General features: G+C 34.5%; 1 protein-coding gene across 2 annotated transcripts in view; it reads right to left on the bottom strand.

Moving 5' to 3' along the window:
• Pex6 (peroxisomal biogenesis factor 6) overlaps nucleotides 1-23,283 on the bottom strand; it is a 338,534-nt gene that overhangs the window by 63,220 nt on the left and 252,031 nt on the right. For both annotated transcript variants that reach the window (XR_016548921.1, XM_090398889.1), the window contains exon 14: nucleotides 2,479-2,599. Coding sequence is in view for 1 of the 2 variants with exons in the window: in XM_090398889.1 (XP_090255015.1) it covers nucleotides 2,479-2,599 (121 nt within the window). In the remaining variant the exon portion in view is untranslated. The remainder of the gene's footprint in view (nucleotides 1-2,478; nucleotides 2,600-23,283) is intronic.

Genomic DNA, 23,283 nt, shown 5'->3' with positions numbered 1-23,283 from the left:
AGCTCTTTGCTTTATGCGGATGATGTTATACTTCTAAATAAATCCGCTGCAAGTCTGCAAGATTCTCTGACTAAATTGAATAGCTGTTGTAATAGATAAGGTATGAAGGTCAGCAATAAAAAGACAAAGACAATGAAAATAGGCAGAATCATTGAAAATGTCAACTGTGTTGTGAATGGAGAACCTGTGGAACAAGTAAAACATTTCAGCTACTTAGGCACAATTTTTACTGAAGATGGTAAACTAAATATAGAAATAGACAACAGAATCAGCAAAGCTGGTATCGTGGGAAGTCAATTGAATAAATTCATATGGAATAAGAAAGAAATTAGTCGGAACACTAAATTAGCTGTATACAAGACTGTGTTCAAACCAATTTTAACTTATGGATCTGAGAGCTGGGTCAGAAGTAAAACACTTGACCAAAGACTAGAGACTGCAGATATGAGAGTCCTGAGAAAGATTAGAGGCGTGAACAGATGGCATCAATGGCAATATCATATTAAAAATGAGGATATTAGGAAAGAACTTGACATTGTCAGCATCCAGGAATGAGTTAGCAGAGCTAATCTCAGATGGTATGGTCACTTAAATAGAATGGGAGAGGAAAGATTAGCAAAACAAGTGTTCTCTGCCAGGTTGGCAGGAAAACGACCCAGAGGAAGACCAAGATATAGGTGGATTGATATGGTACAAAGTGCCTTAGACGATAGAAATATAAGATCTGATAATGTTGGAGTCTTGACAAGTAACAGACTGATTTGGAGGAAAATTGTAGATAGGAAGTTAGTAATGATGTAATTTTTTCATGTAGTACTGTCATATCCTGTACACCCCTTGAGGGTACATGGCAGGAATTTGATGATGATGATGATGACTTTTCCCTGAATCTATTTTTGCCTTAAGAAACCACCCAAACCTCAAAAAATTTGGTTTAATGAAACCACCTCAAATTTGAAAAGATCTCATCCTCCGTACATCAGTCCATCAGCCAAGGATGTCCAAATTAGCCCACTAGGAGGTGCTATTTAGGACTTTAGGCTTGCTCTCAGTTGATGTGCATCACATTACTTAGTCTAGTGCCTGCATGGGCATATCATATTAGTGTTCCCTGAGCATGGCAATTTGACTTTGTTGAAATACTGAAAGTATTAATTAAATTTATTTTAGTTAATATATTAGTCTCTCTCATAATTTCCTTAAAAAATACAGTTATGTAACCAGTAAATAGAAAATAGAAATGATAAAAACATGTAAAAGAATGCAAAAATAAAGTAGAGGTAAGCAGAAACGTTCATGTAGTCATAATTGCTTTGTTAGCAATTATGCTAACAAAGCAATTATGACTACATGGCTAGCACAAAGAAAGAAAAATATACAAATAATAGTTTGTGCATCAAAAGTTTATTAGCCATACAACATCTGATTTACAAATGGTTTACAATAAATGTTCAAACTATCCACCATCAGTCAATAACTCAAATCAGGAATTCCTGATTTGCTGAAAGACATTGGTTATACTAGGGCCATCTTTCCAGTTATATTCCATAGCACAGTCCGTGCATTATATCATTGAGCATATAATGCATGGACTTTTCTGATGTCCTTTCCCACAAGTAAAAGAATGTCAGTAGGAGCAACTGGAGATGGAGACCACTAAATAAACTGGGTGGTGGTGGTCTCCTACTCCTGAAGAGCTACCACCTTGACTCAAGAGATTCCTATTTACAGTTTCTGTGGAAACAGTTAGTACAACTACTGGAAAATGACCAATGGGAATATAGTAGACTATGTAGGTACTGCATGATTGGATTCCTGCTGTTGTACTCATAATGTCAAGCAGTATTTGAATAGCCACTTTTCATCTTCTCTACAGATCTATTGACATTAAGAGTACAATAAGCAGGAATCCAATCATGCAGTACCCACAGAAACTATAAATAGAAATCTCCTGAATCAAGGTGGTAGATCATCAGGTCTTGAGTAGGAGATTATCACCACCACTTATTTCTGCACATCCTTGTTTCTCTTTATGGAACCATCTGTAACTGACCAGATGATATTCTGTATAAAGTTAATAAACTCTCTGATCAACAGAACAACTAAGTCATTTGTCTACTTTTCTTTCCTCAAGCCTTATCTCAAAGTGGTTAAGAACATATGTTTATATGAACATTCCTGCTTACATAATACTTATATTTATCTAATTAATGTTCCTTCTATATACACTCATGCACACACATACACATACCAATAAAACAATTTAAATTATTTAAAATTCTTATGATGGAAATTTTAAAGGTAATATATCATACAAGTATTTTCAAAATCATCAAATATCACATACAGCAGTTTTCTGATTCATCAGCTTGATTATAATGAAAGAGAAATTAATTTTACATGATAGCGTCATGCTTTTATATAGCATCACACAAAGAACATTAATTCACTAATTAAAAAAAAAGAAGCCAAATATACCTGATCTTCTCAATCCACTAAGCAAAAGTTCTGGATGCTGAAGAGGAACTTGTATTGTATCCAAAATTTCTTGTTTTACATCTGCTAGGCCACCTATATCTTCCCAATGAACATTAGGAATCTACAAACAAATTATTATTATTATTCAGGTCTCCATGGAGTCGAAAGACTCGTTGCAGAATTACATGTGAAAAAAAAAAATAATAATAATAAAAGAATAAAAATACTAATCTTAAAGTAGATATTTTTATTTTCTGGTAGTAAACATAAAACTTGCAAAATTCATAAAAGTACACTTCAAAATTATTTCATTGACTTATATTCCTCAGAAGAACTTAAATTGCTCAAAATATACTCTTCTTGTAATTCTGAGCTTTATTAATTACTTTAATTAAAAGCTTAGAAATGCAGCAGTCTTGAGACATGTATGTCTGTAAGACATGATTAATTTAATGGAAGAAGATAGGCTTAAATAAAAAACACTGTTTTATTACTTGCTCATATTCTGCTAGTGATTAAGGTACCTAATCATGACCAGGACAAACAGTCTCACAGAAACCATTACAATGAAAATATGGAATTGGTTTATACATGTTTACAACAAGGTAATGATGCAGCTTGAAAACAAAAGGTTCTATAGATTAACTATCTCAAAGAGGGTATAAGGAATGCTGTTAACACAAAATCTGAACTAATTTTTTGAAATTCTTGTCTTTTGGGAGTAGCAGATTAATCTAAATTTTGCATATAAAATATTCATGAAATATAACTACAAAGCTGTGTTACTGTATACAGAACTTTCATGTTCTGTGTAACAGTACTATTTTTGGGATTTGGTATAAACAGACCCAAAGAACAAAATAATTTATTCATTTATTGGGTTACAAATATTTTTACTGGATTTTGAACAAGCGAGTACAAATTACAACTGTGATAAGAATAAGATACACATAGCACTCAAATTAGTTATTTTCAGTTACAATTTGAACTGCAAGTGAAAAGAACTAATGTTCTATCAAGGTGCCCTCTACGGTCTGAATAACAGAGAAAGTAATTCAGAGAAGTCAAGCTACTTGTGGTCTTAGAATGACTGTCTCTCAGATCTTAAGCAAATTAATGCAACCATACTTATTGAACTTAGGAATGTTTTTTTGACTGATACCTTTCAAAATAGTGTCCCAGACTTATAGTGACTAACTTCTATACAGCACAGTTGTCTTCATACATTTTTTTTTTTTCTTGTGCAAAGGAATATAGAGCATAGAATGGTAAATCACCTGTATGCCCTGGCATTACAGACAACCACAAATGTAGTGTTTATCAAGGAAGTGGATGTTAAGAGATCTACTAGTGTGTCCAAAAGTAGGCTAAGCTATGGGAACAAGGAATGTTATACACTCCAGCAGGATGTGCAAGAGGATTAATCTTTGGAGAATAGATGAACATTCTAGCTGGAAGCGTAGCAAATCATCTATATGCCTTACCATTACAGACAACTACAAGCATAGTGTTTATGTTAAAGATACCAAGCAATTTTATAAACTAGGCTTTAATCCTTTTTCCCAAGTAAGCAAACAGACAAGTAAGTCAAGTTTGTGCCTGAACATAGTTCAAGTCTGAGGCAACTCGTAGTAAAGTGGAGTATGCTCCAATCACTTTCCTTAGTATTTTCCCCTAATACAAAGCACATCCCCTTGCGGAGATGCTGAGATTTTTATTTAATAAAGTCAAAGCACCTTGTGGCAACTTGTTTAGGTAAAATTTATAAGCTCTGCATTACTTCAACCTTGGCATTTTTTGGGGTCTGGGTAGTGGCCCTTGCCTTTAATGCACAGCATCATACATCTCTGCAAGGGGATGTGCTTTGCATTAGGGGAAAATACAAAGGAAAGTGATCGGAGCTTACTCCACCTTTACCACAAGTTGCCTCAGACTTGAACTATGTTCAGGCACAAACTTGACTTACTCTGTTTGCTTACTTGGGAAAAAGGATTAAAACCTAGCTTATAAAATTGCTTGGTATCTTTAACATAGTATATACCCAAGGTAAAAACTTTCTACAATGTAGTGTTTATGTTCATCAATTAGGTGGATGTTAAGAGATCTACTGGTGTGTCCAAAGTATGCTAAGCTGTGGGAGCAAGGAATGTTATACACTCCAGGATGTACAAGAGGATTAACCTTTGAAGAATGGATAAAAGTTCTAGCTGGATGTATGATTTGAAAGTGGCATGAAGATAATGAACAATTTTAGCTATCTTATCAGATGTATTGCAGATATAGGGGATGGGAATATTTTGTTCTATGAGTATTTTTGATTTTATATGGATTGTAGCCATTGGCTAAAAAAGCAATGTGAAGATAACCGGAGTTCAATAGAAAGGGATGTGTTAGCAGAACAAATAGTCCTGGCTCTGTATCCAAGTGTTGTATGAGCAGTGTAGTGTTGGGAGGGATGCTGGTGCGATTGCTTATGTAAATATCCCGCAGTGTATGTGTAAATTTCCTATAAACCAAAAATGATAGCAATCCATTTAGTAGTTGGGTAAGGTGTATCTAGGAAGAAAAAACAGCAGCTTGCTTCTTTTTCTATAGTGTATTTTTTGATGTTGGCTGTTTAAATGTGCTACAAATATATCTAATATCTCTAGGCAATCAGACCATACTGCTTTGTGCATATAGTGGTGTGGAGTGTTTGATTTCTAGAAATTGGCAGTAAGTAGGGGAAGGAACCTATTGCAGTCAAATCTGTCTATATATTTTCCCTTTCCATGAAAAATAACATATGCAGTGAACTTCAATAATTCAAATATATCAATGTGTGTGTGGGGGGGTAACGTGGCTTAATAAGGTTGAGGGTTTCCATCAGTAGCATGCTAGTAACTAATGAAGAAATACTGAAGCTGATCATGATGTTGGAATTTTTTTGGTTAAGATTATTTTATTAAAAGGTTTGATGTGAACAGAATTTTTAGTGAAGGGGAAAACTTGCCAGTGAGAAGGGAAAAGTGATTTTGTTAACTGTTAGGCAAGTTTGTAGGAGAGCTGTCTATGCTATCAACTATAGCAGTGTTTCTCAAAGTGTGGTACGCATACCCTCGGGGATGCATACCACATTAGGGATACGTGGCAATTTTCGACTATGCATAATTAAATGAGTCATTATATTTTTCAACAAATAGTGCAATTAGAGACAGGATAAAACGGCACTAACTAATGAATCACATTCCTCTTTCCAACAGAAACTGCTGTATAGACCAAGCAAAACCATATGTTGCGGGTGGAACATATGGTTTTGCTTGACACCACCCCCATCGTTAACGTGTTAAAACTAAGAAATATATAGTGAATGTGTTTCAGATATTATGGAATTCGGTTGAAGGGAATTAGCATTTGAACTCAACTGTTGAAATGCTAATTTGTCTTTGGTTCGTGCGATCTTTTGTTAATAACGCACCAATCATATGCAGTTTCGCTGCTCTACGTATCTCAAGTCTTGTAAATTACTGGTAATTTTTGCTTGAAATAATGGGAAAGAAGATGGCACTATTTGGGTAGATGGCTTTGACGATGCACACAAAGAAACTGTTCTCGATGCCAAAAGTAGTGATAGCGAGTAGGAGCTTCTTGGTAAGTCACACCATTTTCAGTTTTTTTCTAAAAACTTTAGTTTCTGAAAATTCCCGCACATATCTCGCAACACGATTTTTTAGCTTTCATTTTGAGAAAAAAGTTAGAGTTATATTTGAGAAAATACAGTATTTTTTTTTTTTAGCTTTCAAATTCTTATGTATGGATCATTGGTTAAAGACTGGATTTATAAAACCCCCAAAAGAGAGCAATATAGCAAATACAAGTAGCTGTAAGCAACAAGAAAACGTTGATATTGCATCTGGATCAAATGAAATTGATGAGTGTGTGTGATCTGACATCTCTAGAGAACCAAAATTTAAAAATAAATCATATTTTTTGTTTACATGAACATATAAATTCAAATAAAACAGATATTTAATTTTAATTAATATTTTTAATTTATTAATTTTAATTAATTAATTAATTAATTAGGGGATACTTGGTAATAATGAAAGTTTAAGAAGAGGTACGCAGATATCTGAAGTTTGAGAAACACTGAACTATAGGATTGGTGGGTTAACTGATTTGTGAATTCTTGGGACCCCACACCAGGGTGATTTATTATTATTAAAAGTTTTTTTTTTATATATATAATTTATAGACCCTTCTTCCTTGGAGATTTGATGGGATCCTGATTTATAAATGGTAAGCAGGAGGGGGGGGGTTGTTTTTTAGAAGAATGTTTGTTTACTTATTATATTCTGTTTGATCCATTATAGTTGCATTACCCTTATCTGCTTTAGTTATAACATTATTTTTGTTGTATTGAATTTTCTTAGAATGCAAGTAATATCCAAATGAATGCTGTTAGCCACTATAAAAGAAAATTGTAAATTCCACTTTCAACACTGATCATGATTTCTAGAACAGGTACCTGTCTGGGAGTGATGACCTCAACTGAAGGTATTGACTGTGATGATAAATTCACTACTACCATGCAAATCTTGTATTTGTAGATGGAATGATTTTTGCTGTGGGAGGGACTTCAAATCTTTTTCTGTATGTATATTGCAAATTTGTTCCTATATTAAAGCTAAGCTCACTGCTGTCACAGGGGTACAATTAGCTATGAATGAAATATTTGTTTAAATTTCTAACAACTGGGAATGGTATAGTGTCCAGACACCTTTTAAGGTAGGTGAGTGAGTCTGTTGAACAATTTCAGTTGTTTCCCATTAGCTATAATTAACAAATTTTATGTGTGATGACATCACCATTCACAATCTGTAAACATAATACTATGATAGCACAGACAGCCACCTACAAACTTTCCAACTAGTAAAAATTCCCCCATCCCTCCACATCAAGAAATATTACATTATTTCTTTTGGTGCTCTTTATACAAGCACTATTATCAATAACCACAAACACATTAGCTTATCATTACTTTTACAGATTTTGCACATAAATGTCATTTCACATAAAGCACACTGATTAAGTGAAAACTAAAATGGGCATGATGCTCAATTCTGCTTTTCTTCAAAGATGTAAGTACACAAATACCATTTCAACCTGTATCCATGCATGGATGAGTTCAGCATTAATACAGAAACATGCAGCATTAATACAGAAACAATCAACAAACCTATTGCTGAACTACAAGTATTTGGAATGTTAAATTCATAAATGTGGTCAAGTGTCTACACCATCTCCTGAAACTACAGCAAATAAAGAATTTGAAAAGTCAGAAAACATCACATGAAAAAAAATTTTTTTTTTCTTTTCAGAAAACATCACATCTTCCCTTAAACCTTAATGAAACTATTCAATAATATCCTGAATACAACTCTTAACTAATTTTTCATTAAATTTACAATAAATTTTAATCTATAATAAATTATTTGTGAAAATTAGTCCATGCTCATTGAATTCTTGTTCTTCTTCTCTTCAAGGATTAGGCATTTGCCTGTTCTGGCTGCACTGGTCTTTCCATCTTGTAGCTGGTCTTTCCCTCTCTCTCTCTCTTTCTTTCCCTTTGGTCTACATCTATACACCTCTTTTGGTATCTGATATCTTTCCATCCTGAATAGATGTTTTTTCCATTTCTCTTTATATTCTTTGATCTTTTCATTTACATCATAAGTATCTAGTTTTTTCTGATGTCTTCATTTCTTATATGGTCCAATTTTGTGCATCCTTTAATTTCTCTTAAAAATCTCATCTCTGCAGCTTGTATTTTACTTTCATCTTTCTTTTTAATGGTCCACGTTTCTGAACCATATAGTAGAGTGGGAGTGGTCATTACTTTATAAAATTTTAGTTGAGTTTCTTATTTTGTTTTTTTATTCAGTGTCCTTTTGATTGTTCCACAGATTTTCTGAATTTTTTTTTTCCATTTATATCCTTATCTTTTAGATATGTTATTATGCAGTCTAAATAATTAAACTCTGTCATTGATTCTATTATTTTATTTTCTATAACTATTTTCGATCAAACATGATCTCAACCTTTAAATGCCCTGACATTTGTTTTCTTTTGTGAAATTTTTAAATTGTATTGTTAGCTTATTTTGTTTAATGCATAAACTGATTTTTTGAGGTCATCTTCATTGTCTTGTAACATAATTTGATTATCTGCATACAGTTGATAATAAGATTATATTACAAGACATTGATAACAGTTCTTCTGGTTAAGTGGATACCTTGTTTTATTGTTGTTTTCTATATTTTAAAAATCTGATCAATATATATATATATATATAAAACAAAGTTGGAGATAAGCTGCATCCCGAGATAAGCTGACAATGATGAGAATTAACAATCTGAGATTTGCAGATGACATTGTTATTATTGAAGAAGGTGAAAGAGAACTACAAAAAAAAACAAAAAAAAAACAGTGAAACTTTTAAATGAGGAAGAGAAAAGATTTGGACTTGTTATGAACATGGAAAAAACAAAGACAATGGTATTTGGTGAGAAGAACATGAAACAAAAGATACAAGTGGATGGAAATGATATAGAAAATGTAGAGCAATTTACATATTTAGGAAGTAAAATGACATATGATTTGGACTGTAAAAAAGAAATAAAGATCAGGATTGAGAAGAGAAGAACAAATCTGAAGGTCATAGATAAGTAAAGTGATCAGCCTGCAAACAAAACTAAGGGTACTGGAAACATGCATCTTTAGCGGTGTACTGTATGGATCTGAAATGTGGGTAATAAATAAGGAATCAAGAAAAAGAATTTTGGCATTTGAAAGAACTTGTTACAGGAAGATTCTAAGAATAGGATGGGTACAGAAAGTCACAAATGAAGAGCTCTATCAGAAGATACAACCCAAGGAGAATCTAATGCAGAAGATTACAAAACAGAAGCTGCAATTATTTGGACACCACCTGCAGAATGAGTGAGGAATGGAAGATAAAGACATTCATATTTGGTATTATGGATGGTGTAAACAGAAGAGGTAGATCATACAGAGAATGGATAGATGACATAAAGGACTGGTGTGGAATGGGTGTACAGAAACTGTGACACTGTGCACTGGACAAAGAAAGGTGGAAGAAGATAGTGAAGGACACTAACAGGCAGTGAGTCTATGGTTTGTGATGATGATGCATCTGTCTGATGCCCTGATTTATTTCAATCTCTTCTGTTAATTTATTACCTAACTATATTTTTGTATCTTTTATACAATCTGTATAGCTTGTACTATATGTAATGGATACCCATGTTTTTTCATTATATTCTATAATTTTTCTCCGAGCATTTTATCAAAAACTTTCTCATAATCTATAAAGGCCACATGAGTCTCTAAATTAAATTGACTTTTTTTCAATAATTTGTTTTAACAAATAAATATGGTCTATACATGATCTTCCATGTCTGAAACCATTTTGTTCATCTGAGAGTAGATTGTTTACAATATTTCAAAGTCTTTTATTCAAGATTTTACTGAAAATTTAGTAACTTGTATTTAATAAACTTATTCCTATGTAATTTCCACAATCAGCTTTGTCTCCTTAGCTTTTAACCTATCTGATGGAATCTCGCATTTCACCCAACAGTTATTTATTAATTTTAAGAATCTGTGATTCAAATATTCTCCACCATATTTGCAAAGCTCTGAATTTATGCCACCTAATTTGGTTGATTTTCTATTTTTTGATACCTTTATTGCTTCTTTTAGTTCTTTAAATTTTATTGGTTCTATATCAGTACTGATTTTTCATCATTATTTTTGGTTATTAAATCTGAGTCATACCATAAATTCTTATAACATTCTAACCACTGTTTCTCTTGTATTATGTTGATTTGTGCTTCCTTTGTTGTTTAATTATATTAAGATTTTGTATGCTATATCTTGTCTTCCATGTATATCTTCTATTAATTAATAAATCTGTCCCAAGTGTCTTGGTGAGCTTTCTGTACTATGGTTTTAGCTATATTTCTTTTGTTTTTGTATATTTCTTCTGTTTCTTTTGTATACCATTTGTTTTTCTTTTATTGCATTTTCTATATCTGTGTTCCAGATTTTTCTTTTTAATATTTTATTTTTCTTCCCAAGGACTTCAGAAGATGCTTTATGGATTATCTTTATTAAAATGTTCCATTCTTCTTCTTCTATATCTTTACTGATTTCGGCTTCTTTTAGGTAATCTATTAATTGCAATTGATACAGCATTCTAATGCTTTCTTCTTGTAATATATATACTTTCAATACTCGTTCTATTTCTTGCTTTTTCTTATTTACTTCCTTTCTCCATTTTTCTGGTATTTCTATTTTAGAGACTACTAAATAATGATCTGAAAAAATTTCCCTTACTCTGTATACATGTACATCTTTCACACTTGGAGTTAGTTTCTAATTAGTAATGATATAATCAATTATAGATCATGTTCCTCTGCCACCATTCCAGGTATATTTATTTATATTCTTTTTTTTTTTTTTGAAAAAAAAAAGTATTGATTATTTTAAAATTATTGAAAGTTTAACTGTTTTTGTAGTTCCTCATAAAATTGTTTGGAATTCTCTTTCCTGCTTAAGGGCATATAATCCTATGATATTTAAGTAGCTTCTCTTTGTTTTTAACTGTTATAATTTGATCTAATAATCAATTGCATTTTAGTTGCTTTACTGCATTATATCTGCTTTAACCAATGCAACCTTACTTTTAATATGAATAGCAATGCTCACTATTTTGATTTGAGTTGGAGTTTGCAAATTAATTCAGTCTATGATCATTTAGATCCTTGTAGCTTATATGTTGGTTATAAATAGCTTTTAATTTATCAGGAAATGACAATGTATATTAGAATATTAATTATAAAAAACTTTAAATAATACTTTCCAATATTTCAGCAAATGTTACATTGTCATCATCAGGAATCACAAAAAAACAATGATATGTGTGCACAAGGCACTAAAACTGAGCAAATTTGGCTGAATAACAGCAACAGATGCCGGGCTTAGAGTCTAAATGGTGCCCCCTAATGGGCTAATTAGGTTGTCTTGGCCGTTGGACTAACGATCATAAATTTATATATGCTTCCCAAATTTGGGGCAGTCTCATGCACCCAAATTTGTTGAGATTTAGAAAGTTTTTCAGAGCTGAGGCAGATTTGATAAACAGTCTTTCATACTTGTATTTGCTGCAGTGTAATAGAGTGGTCTTCTCTAGCGTATCCTGTGGTGGGTGTCCAAAGCATGGTCAGCAAGTCCTGAGTGGCTATATTTGTGGAACCAGATGTAATTCTTATGTTTGGATATCCTGATATTAGCTGTCCAGGTCCCTTGCAACTACAACCTGGTATACTCCTGGTATAGGTCTAGGGGATGGCTAGTCTTTGGTGGAAGGAATAAGAGATGCCAATTTCTTACATGGTCTGTAACTGGTTATAAGGTCATATTTCCTTAGGATTTTTGAACAGTTTTTCAGGTGTGCCCCAGATATATGGAATGGTGATAGATTTTGAGTAATCTATCTCTGCATTAAAGAGAAAGGGGAGGGAGAAAGGGGGTGCGGTTACATGGTTGGGGGCTGTAGCCATTGGCGAAGAAAGTGTTAAGGATATGGTCAAGTTCAGTAACCAGGGCACTATTATCAGAACTGATTAGTTTTGTCCAGTTTTATATAGGGTTTTTATAATCCCATATTGCTAGAAGCTGGGGTGGTGTGACTGCTGATAAATGTATCTACCTGTATGTGTAGGTTTTTCACTCAATGGAGAATACCAAGGATCCATCAGACTGTTGTTGTTTTTGTTTTCCAAGGTAAACTGGATCCTGAGGTGTCGATTGTTAAGATGTATTAAGGAATTGTGGAGTGTATCCAAGCCATGCAAGCCAAATGAAGAACATATCATCCACGTAGCACAGCCAGACAGTGGGTTTATGTGGAGCAGAGTTTAAGGCTTTTTCTTCAAAGGTCTCCATAAAGAAGTTAGTCAGAGGTGGAGAACCCATGGCAGTCTCCCCTCCATCTGTTTGTAGAATTTTTTTTGCCAGATGAAATAGCTGAGTTCATGGTGAACTGAAGGTTTGAGATAATGGGACGAAATATGGCTTGGATTCTAAGTCCATATTAGACCTCATCCAAGAGGAGACATCAAAAATGACCATTATGTCAGTGTGTTGGAGTGTGAGGTTTTCTATACTGGCTTTAAATTGGGCTGAGTTTTTAATGTGTAAAGGTGTGTTGCCAGTATATTGTGTTAGCACTTTGGCTAATTTGTATGTGGATGAATCAATGCCATCCACAATCGGAAGTAATGGCACATTTTGTTTATGAATTTTTGGTAGTCCATATATCAGGCTTTTAGTCTGTAACTTCCACAGGTCAAGAGGTAACTATGGGGTGTTCTGATTTGTGTGCTAGTGGGATCATAGTCTATAGGGAGGTAGGAAGGTAGTTAGGAGGCAAGCTTACCTGAGTAATCTGATTAGTTTAAAACCACTGTAGCATTTTCCTTATTCACTTTGGTAATTATTATTCTGTTGTTCCTTTTAATCTCTTGCAGAGCTTCAAATTCTTTTTTTCATAGGTTGTTTTTTTTTGGTGGTTTAACTTGGGTGAGAACACTGGCAACATCCAGTCTGATATTGTTGACAATATGGTTCGGAAGGCTGAAGATACCTTGTTCTGCTTGTATCATTATTTCCTCTGCCAGAAGTTTCTTAGGTGCTATTGCAAAGTTATGGCCACATGTGTGCTAATTATGGCCGCAAGTGTGCTAATTGTTTCAGGCAAGGGAAGATAGGCTTATTACTGTGTTAGGATGTAGTTGAGGTGTTGAAGCTGAGTTTTTTGTAGACTCTCAAATTTCTTAATGTGCTGACATCATATTCTTTGAAATTCTCTGTCTGCTGAAGTGTTTGCGACATGAAAGGATCACCTAAAGGTCTATGTTCAATGTTGCGACAAGCTTTTCTTCTAGTGCATGGATAGCTTCTTGTCAGAAGAACGCGGGTTGTGGCAATCTGTTCCAGTTGAAGAACAAAGCTAGTGTGTGTGTGTGTGTCTGTGAATGCATAGAGCCTTCAGTGAGATAAATTGGCATTTTAATTTAACACAATTTGGGATCACGTTGTTATCCTGACAGCATTTTAAAAGGGCTAATCGATTCAGTTGTCTGGATATCTTGAGCGTCAACTTTTGGTCCATATTGATGGGCCTTGAATGTGATAGAATCTCTGCGAATGATCATAATTCTTGTAGATAAGTTGATACATTGGTTTTATACATGGCTTTTAATTTTTCAGGAAATGACAATGTATACTAGAATATTAATTATCCAAAAAATTAACAAAAATTCTAAGGAAATATAACCTTACAACCAGTTACAGACCACATAAGAAATTGGCATCACTTATCTGCTCCACCAAAGACCAGCCACATCCCCTAGACCTACCAGGTTATTTGCAGTTGCAAACTATCACACTACAGCCAAATAGCCAGAAGAGCCAATATCAGGATATCTGACCACAAGGACTTGTTGACCACACTTTGGGCACCCACCACAGGATATGCTGGAAAAAGGTCACTCTATTACACTGCAGCAAATACAAGTATGAAGGATTATTCATTGAATCTGCCTCAGCTCTGAAACCTTTCCAATCTCAACAAATTTGGGTGAATGATACTGACCCAAACTTGGGAAGCATACATTTTAAGATGGTCAACCCAACAGCCAAGACAACCCAATTTTGTCCACTAAGGGGAACCTAGTGGGCTAAATTGGGTTGTTTAGGAATCTAGGCCCAAATTCTGTTGCCTTTATTCAGCCTCATTTGCTCAATGTTAGTGGCTGCATGCACATATCATTGTTTTTTATGATCCCTGAGGATGGCAACGTAACATTGCCAAAATATAGGAGAGTATTATTTAAAGTTTTTTATAATTAATATTCTAGTATATGGCATTGTAATTTTCTGATCATTTTGAGCAGTCAGTTGCAACAGAACACTTACTAACTGAGCTCATTTGCAAATTAGAAATCACCAAATCATTCCAACAACTGGAAGGAAAATACAGATAAAGAATATAAAAGAAAGACCATCAGATCCAACAGAACATCCACACAAAAACAGCATTCAAATCATAACAGCACCACCACAATCCTTTATGAAAAGGGAATAATTTTGTGCTACAGGAATATCAGAAAAATATTAACAAAATTTGATGAATTACTTCAAAAATTCATCCAATTTCTTTGACACTATCTGCTAAAATTTCGGCATCTAGTAATACTTCCCAAAGGATTAACAGAATTTCTCTGTACCTGCACACTGTATTCTGGCCAGCCCAGCCCTTCAATACTTACTATGAATATTACATTATTTCAGGAATTTACAACATATACTGGAATATTAATTAAAAGAAACTTTAATAAATACTTCCTATATTTCACTAATGTCACATTGCCATCTTCATGGGAACATACAACTATGACACGTACATGCAGGCACTACAAAAAGCAAATGAGGCAGGAGAGAAAACTAATGCTATTCCTAGAGTCCTAAAGGTGTCCCTTAGCGGGCTATATTGGGTTGTCTTGGTTGTTGGGCTAAAGTTCTCAAGATGCAAGCTTCCCAAATTTGGGGCAGTCTTATGCACCCAAATTTGTTGAGGTTTGGAAAGTTTTTAGAGATGAGGCTGATTCCATGAACAATCTTTTGTATTTAAATTTGCTGCGATGTAGATGTATTAACGTGGCTTTCTTCCAACGTGTCATGGGCTTGCAGACCAGAGTGGCTGTATTGGTAAAACTGGATGTAGTCTTTGTGTTCTGATATCCTGACATTTGCTGTCCTGCCTGTTTGGCCAAAGTTGGACAGTTTACAGCTGCAAATGACGTGGTATACTCCAGGTAGGTCTAGGGAAAGGGGCTGTTCTTTGGTGGAGCAAATAAGGGATGCCAATTTCTTATATGGTTTGTAACTAACAAGAAGTTTTAACAGTTTAACAGTTTTTATTATTCACATCACGTATACAAATTATACATATTATACTATTCAACTTGTATAATTATGACAATATTTCACAATACAATTCAATGCATGCACAGTACAATGTTACAAAATAAAATTCAAGTATTACTATCATATTCTGTTGGTACTAACACTTATTTTGGCTATTATTTTATTATGGTTAATAAAAAGTTTTCTTATATATGCAAGTAGAATATAATATATTTCAAATGATTTCATAGTTATGATAAGTAACTGGTTTAGAGTAATGTAAGTTGTTAATGCAAATATGTGTAAGCAAGGGCCATAGCCATACTGGTTAGTAGAAAAGTAATTAGCTCAAAACAGACACTGAGAGTCCAGGGACCACATCTAAGAGGGCTACCTTACCAGTTATAATAATGTACATGTTGATATTTTAATACTGTTATATCTTTTGCTTTTTCTTATTTTTATATTATCTTCATCAGTTGTTATTTTATGCTACTTATTATCAGTTATTTCGTTTGCCAACAAATTTATATTATTTTATGGTTGCGCCAGCCGGCAACTGAATTCTGATATTCTACCCTAGATTACTAAGAAAGAAAAATGCGGGGATCATGAAGTTTGCAGTCGTGGTCCCGTTTCTTTTGTTACTAATGGATTTCCCTCTAATACACGGTTCGTGATTTTCCAAGCGGTAATTCAATCCACAGAAACATGACAAACTCATTTCATTTACACATAAGAAATACATTTATTTTGACACAAACATAGAGATACATTTTAGTTAAACCTTCAATTCTGAAAAGAGTCTGAGTTCCCTCCCTTTCCTTAAATTAACACATCAAAAAAGTTCCACACTATAATTTCTTATACTGACAAAATCTTACACTTCCTTATATTTCTATTCTCAGACTCTGTTAATTTATGTTAAATTGCCCATTACCATCATACATATAAAATATACAGGCCAATACAGGCCAAAACGTTCAAAACCTCAACAAATTTGGGTGCATGAAATTGCCCCAAATTTGGGAAGCTTGCATTTTGAGAACTTCAGCCCAACAGCCAAGACAACCCAATTCTTGCATAGATTTCATGAGATAACATTCCTTCTTATATTCAGACTTTATCCCCCCCCCCCCCACAGAATTTTAGCTAGCATTCAAATTAAACTTTAACATAATGACATAATTTCCTTCTCTCGACACAAACAGTCCGAAGCCTCGGTTTCCTATTCGGCTCAAGCCTAAGATGCCTTTTATAGATGCAGACAAAATGTCCAAATGCAGACAGTTCTTTAGACACTGCATGGAAATTGGCTGTTTTCTCAACGTTCAGTTTCTCCCTCCTCCACGGTTACTCTAACTTAATACAAAAGGTTTCAGCTTACCGTTCTTGCTTTATCTGGTGGATTTAGGACCTTCTTATCTGGATTCTCGGATCTCCTCACTGTATTCTCTTCAATGGCGTCTCCGTTATTCTTTTGTTCTACTCGAATAGACGCACTCTTTCACTGACTTCTAGACTGGCGTCAATTCACCAGCAGCCCTTTCTTCTAGAACTCTGGATGCATTATAGCTGCAGCTTTGATCCACGCGGCACGTATAGCAAGGGGAAATTCTTGTTACACATGCCGGCAAGCTTTCCACAGCTACTCAGCTCTGCTCAGGAAACCAAGAACCAACAAAAAACAGAAGAGAAGAGAGCGATTCAAATCACTGCCAAAACTTATATACTACAAAACAGCGTCCTCACTCGGTGGTGTCGTCATGCATACGGCAGCCGCCGATTGGTCACCGTGGCTGCGAACTGTCTTTGAATTGGCCTAAAACTTGTATTACTTTATACACATCTTTATAGCAATTATACATGATTTTCTATCTTAATTAATTTACAAACATTCTCTATTCAGTTTATGGGCTACTTTAACATTACTTAAAATTTACAAAACTGAATACATACATTTTAGTTAAGATAAAAAGCCATTTGGCTTTTTATCTTAACTAAAATATAATTACACCTTTATGGCATTCGTATAGAGAAGGTATGTAAGTTCTTTTCACTAAGCTTTGATATATTCTAGGTCTACCTACTCATTGATGAGACCTCAAAAAAGGTTGAAACCGGTCTGGATAGTGGCCTCTCCTCATAATGTAATGACAGTATTACATCTCCTAGGAGCTGTGTTTTACATTATGAGAAAATATCAAGAATAGTGAGGGAGCTTGCTCCACCTTTACTTCGAATTGCCTTCGCCGATAGTTTTTTGGCATGAAACTTATAGATCGTAGTTATCGATCTTTAGTTTCGCTTACTGGCTATAAAACAACAAAGGATGTTTATCCCCTTATTTTGAATACATACATGTTCTTAGGTCATTAATAGGCACATTTTCTATCTGGAGGCATAAGTATATGTCCTTGTCCATCCCTTCTGAGGTTACCTTATGTTGGGTCGGAAAAAGGATGACTCATCAAAAGTGAATCAGCACTTTTTCCGACACAACAACACCTAATTGAATGAACCAATTTGTAAATTAATACCTTAATTGGTTATGATATATGAGTTATAATGATCTCTTATACTATACGTTTAAAATAATTGTCAACATTCTTTAATCCCATAAGGTAGTTTCTCAATCTTTTTCTGAATACATATTCTGAGGTTATAGATTTAATTTCATTCAGAAGTTTATTATAGCTACCTGTCGCAATGTACTCGAAAGATTTATGAAAAATTTCTTTGTTAGCCTTAGCCAGCATGTTTTCACTGCAGCGGAATCCATAGCCTACATTATATACCAAGAAACTTTCAGTGTTTCTTTTTACATATAACAGACAACCATAGAGATATAGTTTCTGAAATGGTAGAATATTATGAACGATATACAGATCATTGGTTGAGTGTGCAAAGTCGGTAGTAGTTATGGCTCTAATTATTCTGTTTTGTATTCTTATTAATGGAAGCAGATTGTTATAATAGTCTCTGCCCCAAAAGGTAAGTCAGGTGATATTTTTTTAAGATTTTGGTTAACTTTTCAGAGGTGCTCCGGATATAGGGAACAGCAATGGATTTAGTGTAATCTCTGTTATGAAAGGGGGGGGGGGGGGTAATTGGTTTTAATATTTTTTGCAACTACTATAAATTAGCCAAAGCGCTTACATACTATACTGGCAACATACCGTCACACATAAAAAACTCAACCCACTTCAAAGCCAGTATAGAAAACCTCTCACTCCAACATACTGACGTAATGATCAGTTTTGACATCTCCTCCCTATTCACAAATGTCCCACTCAAGGAAACCTTAGAGCTCATTGAAGCAAATTTCCTCACGATATTTCAGTCCAATTTCGGTTTACAATGAACTCAGGCTATTTCGTTTGGCAAGGAAAATTCTACAAACAGATAGAGGGGACACAGCCATGGGTTCACCACTCTCCACACCCCTGGCCAACTTCTTTATGGAGACTTTTGAAGAGAAAGCCTTAAACTCAGTCCCACAAAAACCCACTGTTTGGCTTCGCTACATTGATGATGTGTTCACTATTTGGCCACATGGCTCAGATACACTCCACTCCACTCCACTCCTTCTTAACACACTTAAACAACCAACACTGCAGAATCCAGTTCACCTTGGAAAAAGAGGAAAACAACAGTCTCCCCTTCCTAGACACTCTAATCACTCGCAAGCCTGATGGATCCTTGGCTTTCTCTATTTACAGAAAACCTACCCATAAAGGCAGATACATTCACTAGCAATTCCCCACCCCTCACAACAATATGGAATTATAAAAATAACAATACAAAATTAATCTGTTCAGGTGACAATGCCCTAACCACTGAACTAAACCACATCCTTGACACTTTCTTAGCATTTGGCTACACCCCCAAAAAATATTAAAACCAGTTAACCACAACCCCCCCTCCCCCTTCATAACAAAGATTACTAAATCCATTACCATTCCCTATATCTGGAGCACCTCTGAAAAGTTAACCAAAATCTTAAAAAAATATCACCTGACTTCTTGTTACAAACCATATAAAAAATTGGCATCCCTTATCTGCTCCACCAAAGACTAGCCACTTCTCCTAGACCTACCTGGAGTATACCAGGTCCCTTGCAGCTGTAAACTGTCCTACTTTGGCCTAACAGGCAGGACAGCAAATGTCAGGATATCGGAACACAAATACTACATCTGGTTTCACCAATACAGCCACTCTGAGCTTGCAGACCATACTCTGAATACCCGCCATAGAATACGTTGGAAGAAAGTCACGTTATTACACCACAGCAAATTTAAATATGAAAGATTGTTCATGGAATCAGCCTCAGCTCTAAAAAACGTTCAAAACCTCAACAAATTTGGGTGCATGAAATTGCCCCAAATTTGGGAAGCTTGCATTTTGAGAACTTCAGCCCAACAGCCAAGACAACCCAATATAGCTCGCTAAGGGGCACCCTTTAGGACTCTAGGAACAGTGTTATTTTTCTCTCTCCTACCTCATTTGCTTTTTGTAGTGCCTGCATGCATGTGTCATAGTTGTATGTTCCCATGAAGATGGTGATGTGACATTAGTTATTTATTAAAATTTATTTTAATTAATATTCCAGTATACGTTGTAAGTTCCTGAAATAATTTAATAGTCATGTGTTACCAATATGAGCCTATCTACAAGAATTACCTGTATGAAAAAGGATAAAAATTATATGAGCTTCCTCTACTGGGCTGATTAACTTTACCTTTACCACATTACCTTTAAGGAATGTGGAGAACTGACTGGGGCTTCTGACCTAATGTCCAGTCCTCACCCTCACATTGTGCACCCATTAGTAAGTATCCACTGTGTACTGAATGAATGAGGATGGGCTGGCAATTTGGGACTTATCAACCAAATTGTACTTTTTATTGGCTTAAACCACAAATAAATATGATGATTAAACATGATGAGATTTCAGGCCAGCTGAGGCATTACCTGGTTAAACAAGGGCCCTGCAGCTTTCATCAGGGAACCAGGACAAACAGTGAAAAGTCAACTTCTGCAACAAGCTCCACATCTAGAAGGATAACGATAAACTTAACATCAGAAGAACTGAAGATAGGAACCATCAATATAAGGAGCATCACTGGAAAAGAAATCAAACATGCAGAAGAATTGGAAAAGTACCACGTGGACATAACTGGCATTATTGCGACAAAGAAGACAAAAACAGATGGGATTTTACTAAATAATAATTACAGGATGTTATTTTCAGGCAATAATGAAATTTCAGGAAAAAATTAAACAGTTTGAAAACAAGAACAAAATCTTGGAATCGCAGTAGGAAACTCTGAAAAAAAAACATTAATTGATTTGACTAGGGAGGAATAGGCAGGAAAGGAAGGAGAAGCATTCAACATCAAACATGAAAATAAACTCCTTAATTGGAAGGCAGTTTCAAGTAGAGTTATGTGGGCAAACTTCAAAATAGGAAAATGGACAATGAAACTTATTTGTGCCTATACGCTTACAGAAAGTTCTAAGGAAGAAGTGGAAGAATTTTTTGAGTTTCGAGTTTTTAGAGTAAAAAGCTGACAAAAAGAAAATCGAAAATGTGGTCCTTGTTGGAGTCCTAAACATCAAAGTACAAAATGAATCCCACCTGGCATACAGAAACAATTTGGAAAATTTGGAAAAAGGGACAAGAATAATAACAATGATAAGTACCTGCAGGATTTCTGCTCGGGATGTGGACTAGTCATTGCTAATGCCATGTTATGAGATAAAGATATGCACAAGCTCATACAGAGAGAAGACACAAAAAATAAGGAAAGCATCATTAACTACGTATTGTTGATAGGGATATCTTCATGCTGGTTCAGGATAAAAGAGCATACAGATGATTTGAAATTGATCTTCATCACTTAGTTTTAATAAAAATTTCAGTGAATATCACAATGAAATGAACAACATACAAGAAAGTTTTTCTTAAAAAATTAAAGTAAAGCAGCTTTTACAGGTAATGTGTATATTCAGATAAGCAAATATTATTCAAGAAAAAATGAAACAGTTTGAAAACAAGAACCAAATCTTGGAATCGCAGTAGGAAACTCTAAAAAAAGTTGTGGGAAACTATGGAATCGCAGTGGGAAACTCTGAAGAAAAATAACAACACCAGAGTGGACACAAGATGTTAAAGTAGCAGCCCTGGAGAAGTAAGACTACCAAAAGTTTGACAAATAAGTCAGCAGATGCCTTAAAAGAATACAGAGTAAAATGTACGGAGCTAAGTTATATACAAAAATAGTTAAATAAAAGTCACATCAAGATAAGAATGTCCTAGATGTCTGGAGTAATTTATTTTGAAAAACTGTTAAATGAAACAAGCAGTGAACTGAGTAGTAGCTAAAAATTTTCAAGGGGAATGCAAACAGCAGTACATATCAATACTTGATATACAAAAGCTGTGAAAACTTTGAAATGTAGAAAGGTGAATTAATAAGTGGATTGCAGCAAGAACATTATATCTTAAATATGGATGTATAAAGTTTTGCAATAGTTATAGTGCAGAATTCAGAAAGCCTGGTCAGAAAGCTGAATTCCAGATGATTGGAGTAGAGCTCTCATAGTTCCCATCTATAAAAAAAGAGAATAAACCTTAGTAGAGAAATTCCTTTGTAATTCTCACAATTAGCTTTATTCTCTCTTTTTTTTTTTTTAAAATAGGTGGGAACTATGAGAACTCTACTTCAGTCATCGGAAATTCAGCATTCTGACCCGACCTTCTGAATTACGCAGTTAACTATTGTAAAACGTTATACCCCCATATTAACTAGCAATCACAGGTAGGTATGCAAGAACACTCACTTGAAATAAGCTAAAAAAAATTATAGAAGAGAAATGTGATAAGAAAAAGCTGGATTCAAGTCAAATAAACATTGCCAAGATCAGATTTCCACTTTTCTACAAATAGTTGAGAAATCACGGGAATATAACAAGGACCTATAATTAAGTTTTGTAGATCTGGAAAAAAGTATAGACAATGTGCCAAAAGAAAAGCTTTTCAAAACATAATAGTTATATGGGATATTATGGAACATTATACAGAGCAATACACAGTCTATATTTAACTTGTAAATCAAAGGTTAGAATTGAAGGAAATACAGGGAGATGGTGTAGTGTAAAGTCAGAGGTAAGACAAGGATGCACATTATCTCCACTCTTATTCATCATCTATATGGATCACATTATGAAAAAAACTAGCATTAAGCCTGAAATTGGAATCAGGGATATCAAACTTTGCTCTTTGCTTTAAGCAGATGATGATGTACTCCTAAATATATCGAGTATAAGTCTCTAGGATTCTCTTACTAAACTGAATAACAGTGCGATCAACTTGGGAGGAAAATCAAGAATAAAAAGACCAAAACTATGAAAAGCAGGCTGAAAAATAGAAAACTTCAGCTGCATTCTCAATGGAGAACCTAGAGAACAAGTAAAATATTTCAGCTATTTAGGCACAGTTTTTATTGAAGATGGCAAATTAAATTTGGAAACAGACAACAGAGTAAGCATATATGGTATGTTAGAAAACCACCTGAATAAATTCATATAGAATATGAGAGAAATTAGCCAAAACACCAGCAGTATACAAGACAGTGTTCAAAACTGCTTTGCGTTATGGATATTTTATTTTACTTTATATTTCTTCCACACATGAAGGGCAGAAGAGTCTAAAAGAAACTCCTAACCTAACACTATCATGTAGATGGGGATTAGGAGTATTCTGTT

The sequence above is a fragment of the Typopeltis vanoorti genome, chromosome 10 (genome assembly GCF_054136105.1).
Source record: "Typopeltis vanoorti isolate ZY-2024b chromosome 10, IOZ_Tvanoo_1.0, whole genome shotgun sequence".
NCBI classification, from domain to species: Eukaryota; Metazoa; Arthropoda; class Arachnida; order Uropygi; family Thelyphonidae; genus Typopeltis; species Typopeltis vanoorti.
This window is presented reverse-complemented; position numbering and strand designations above follow the sequence as displayed.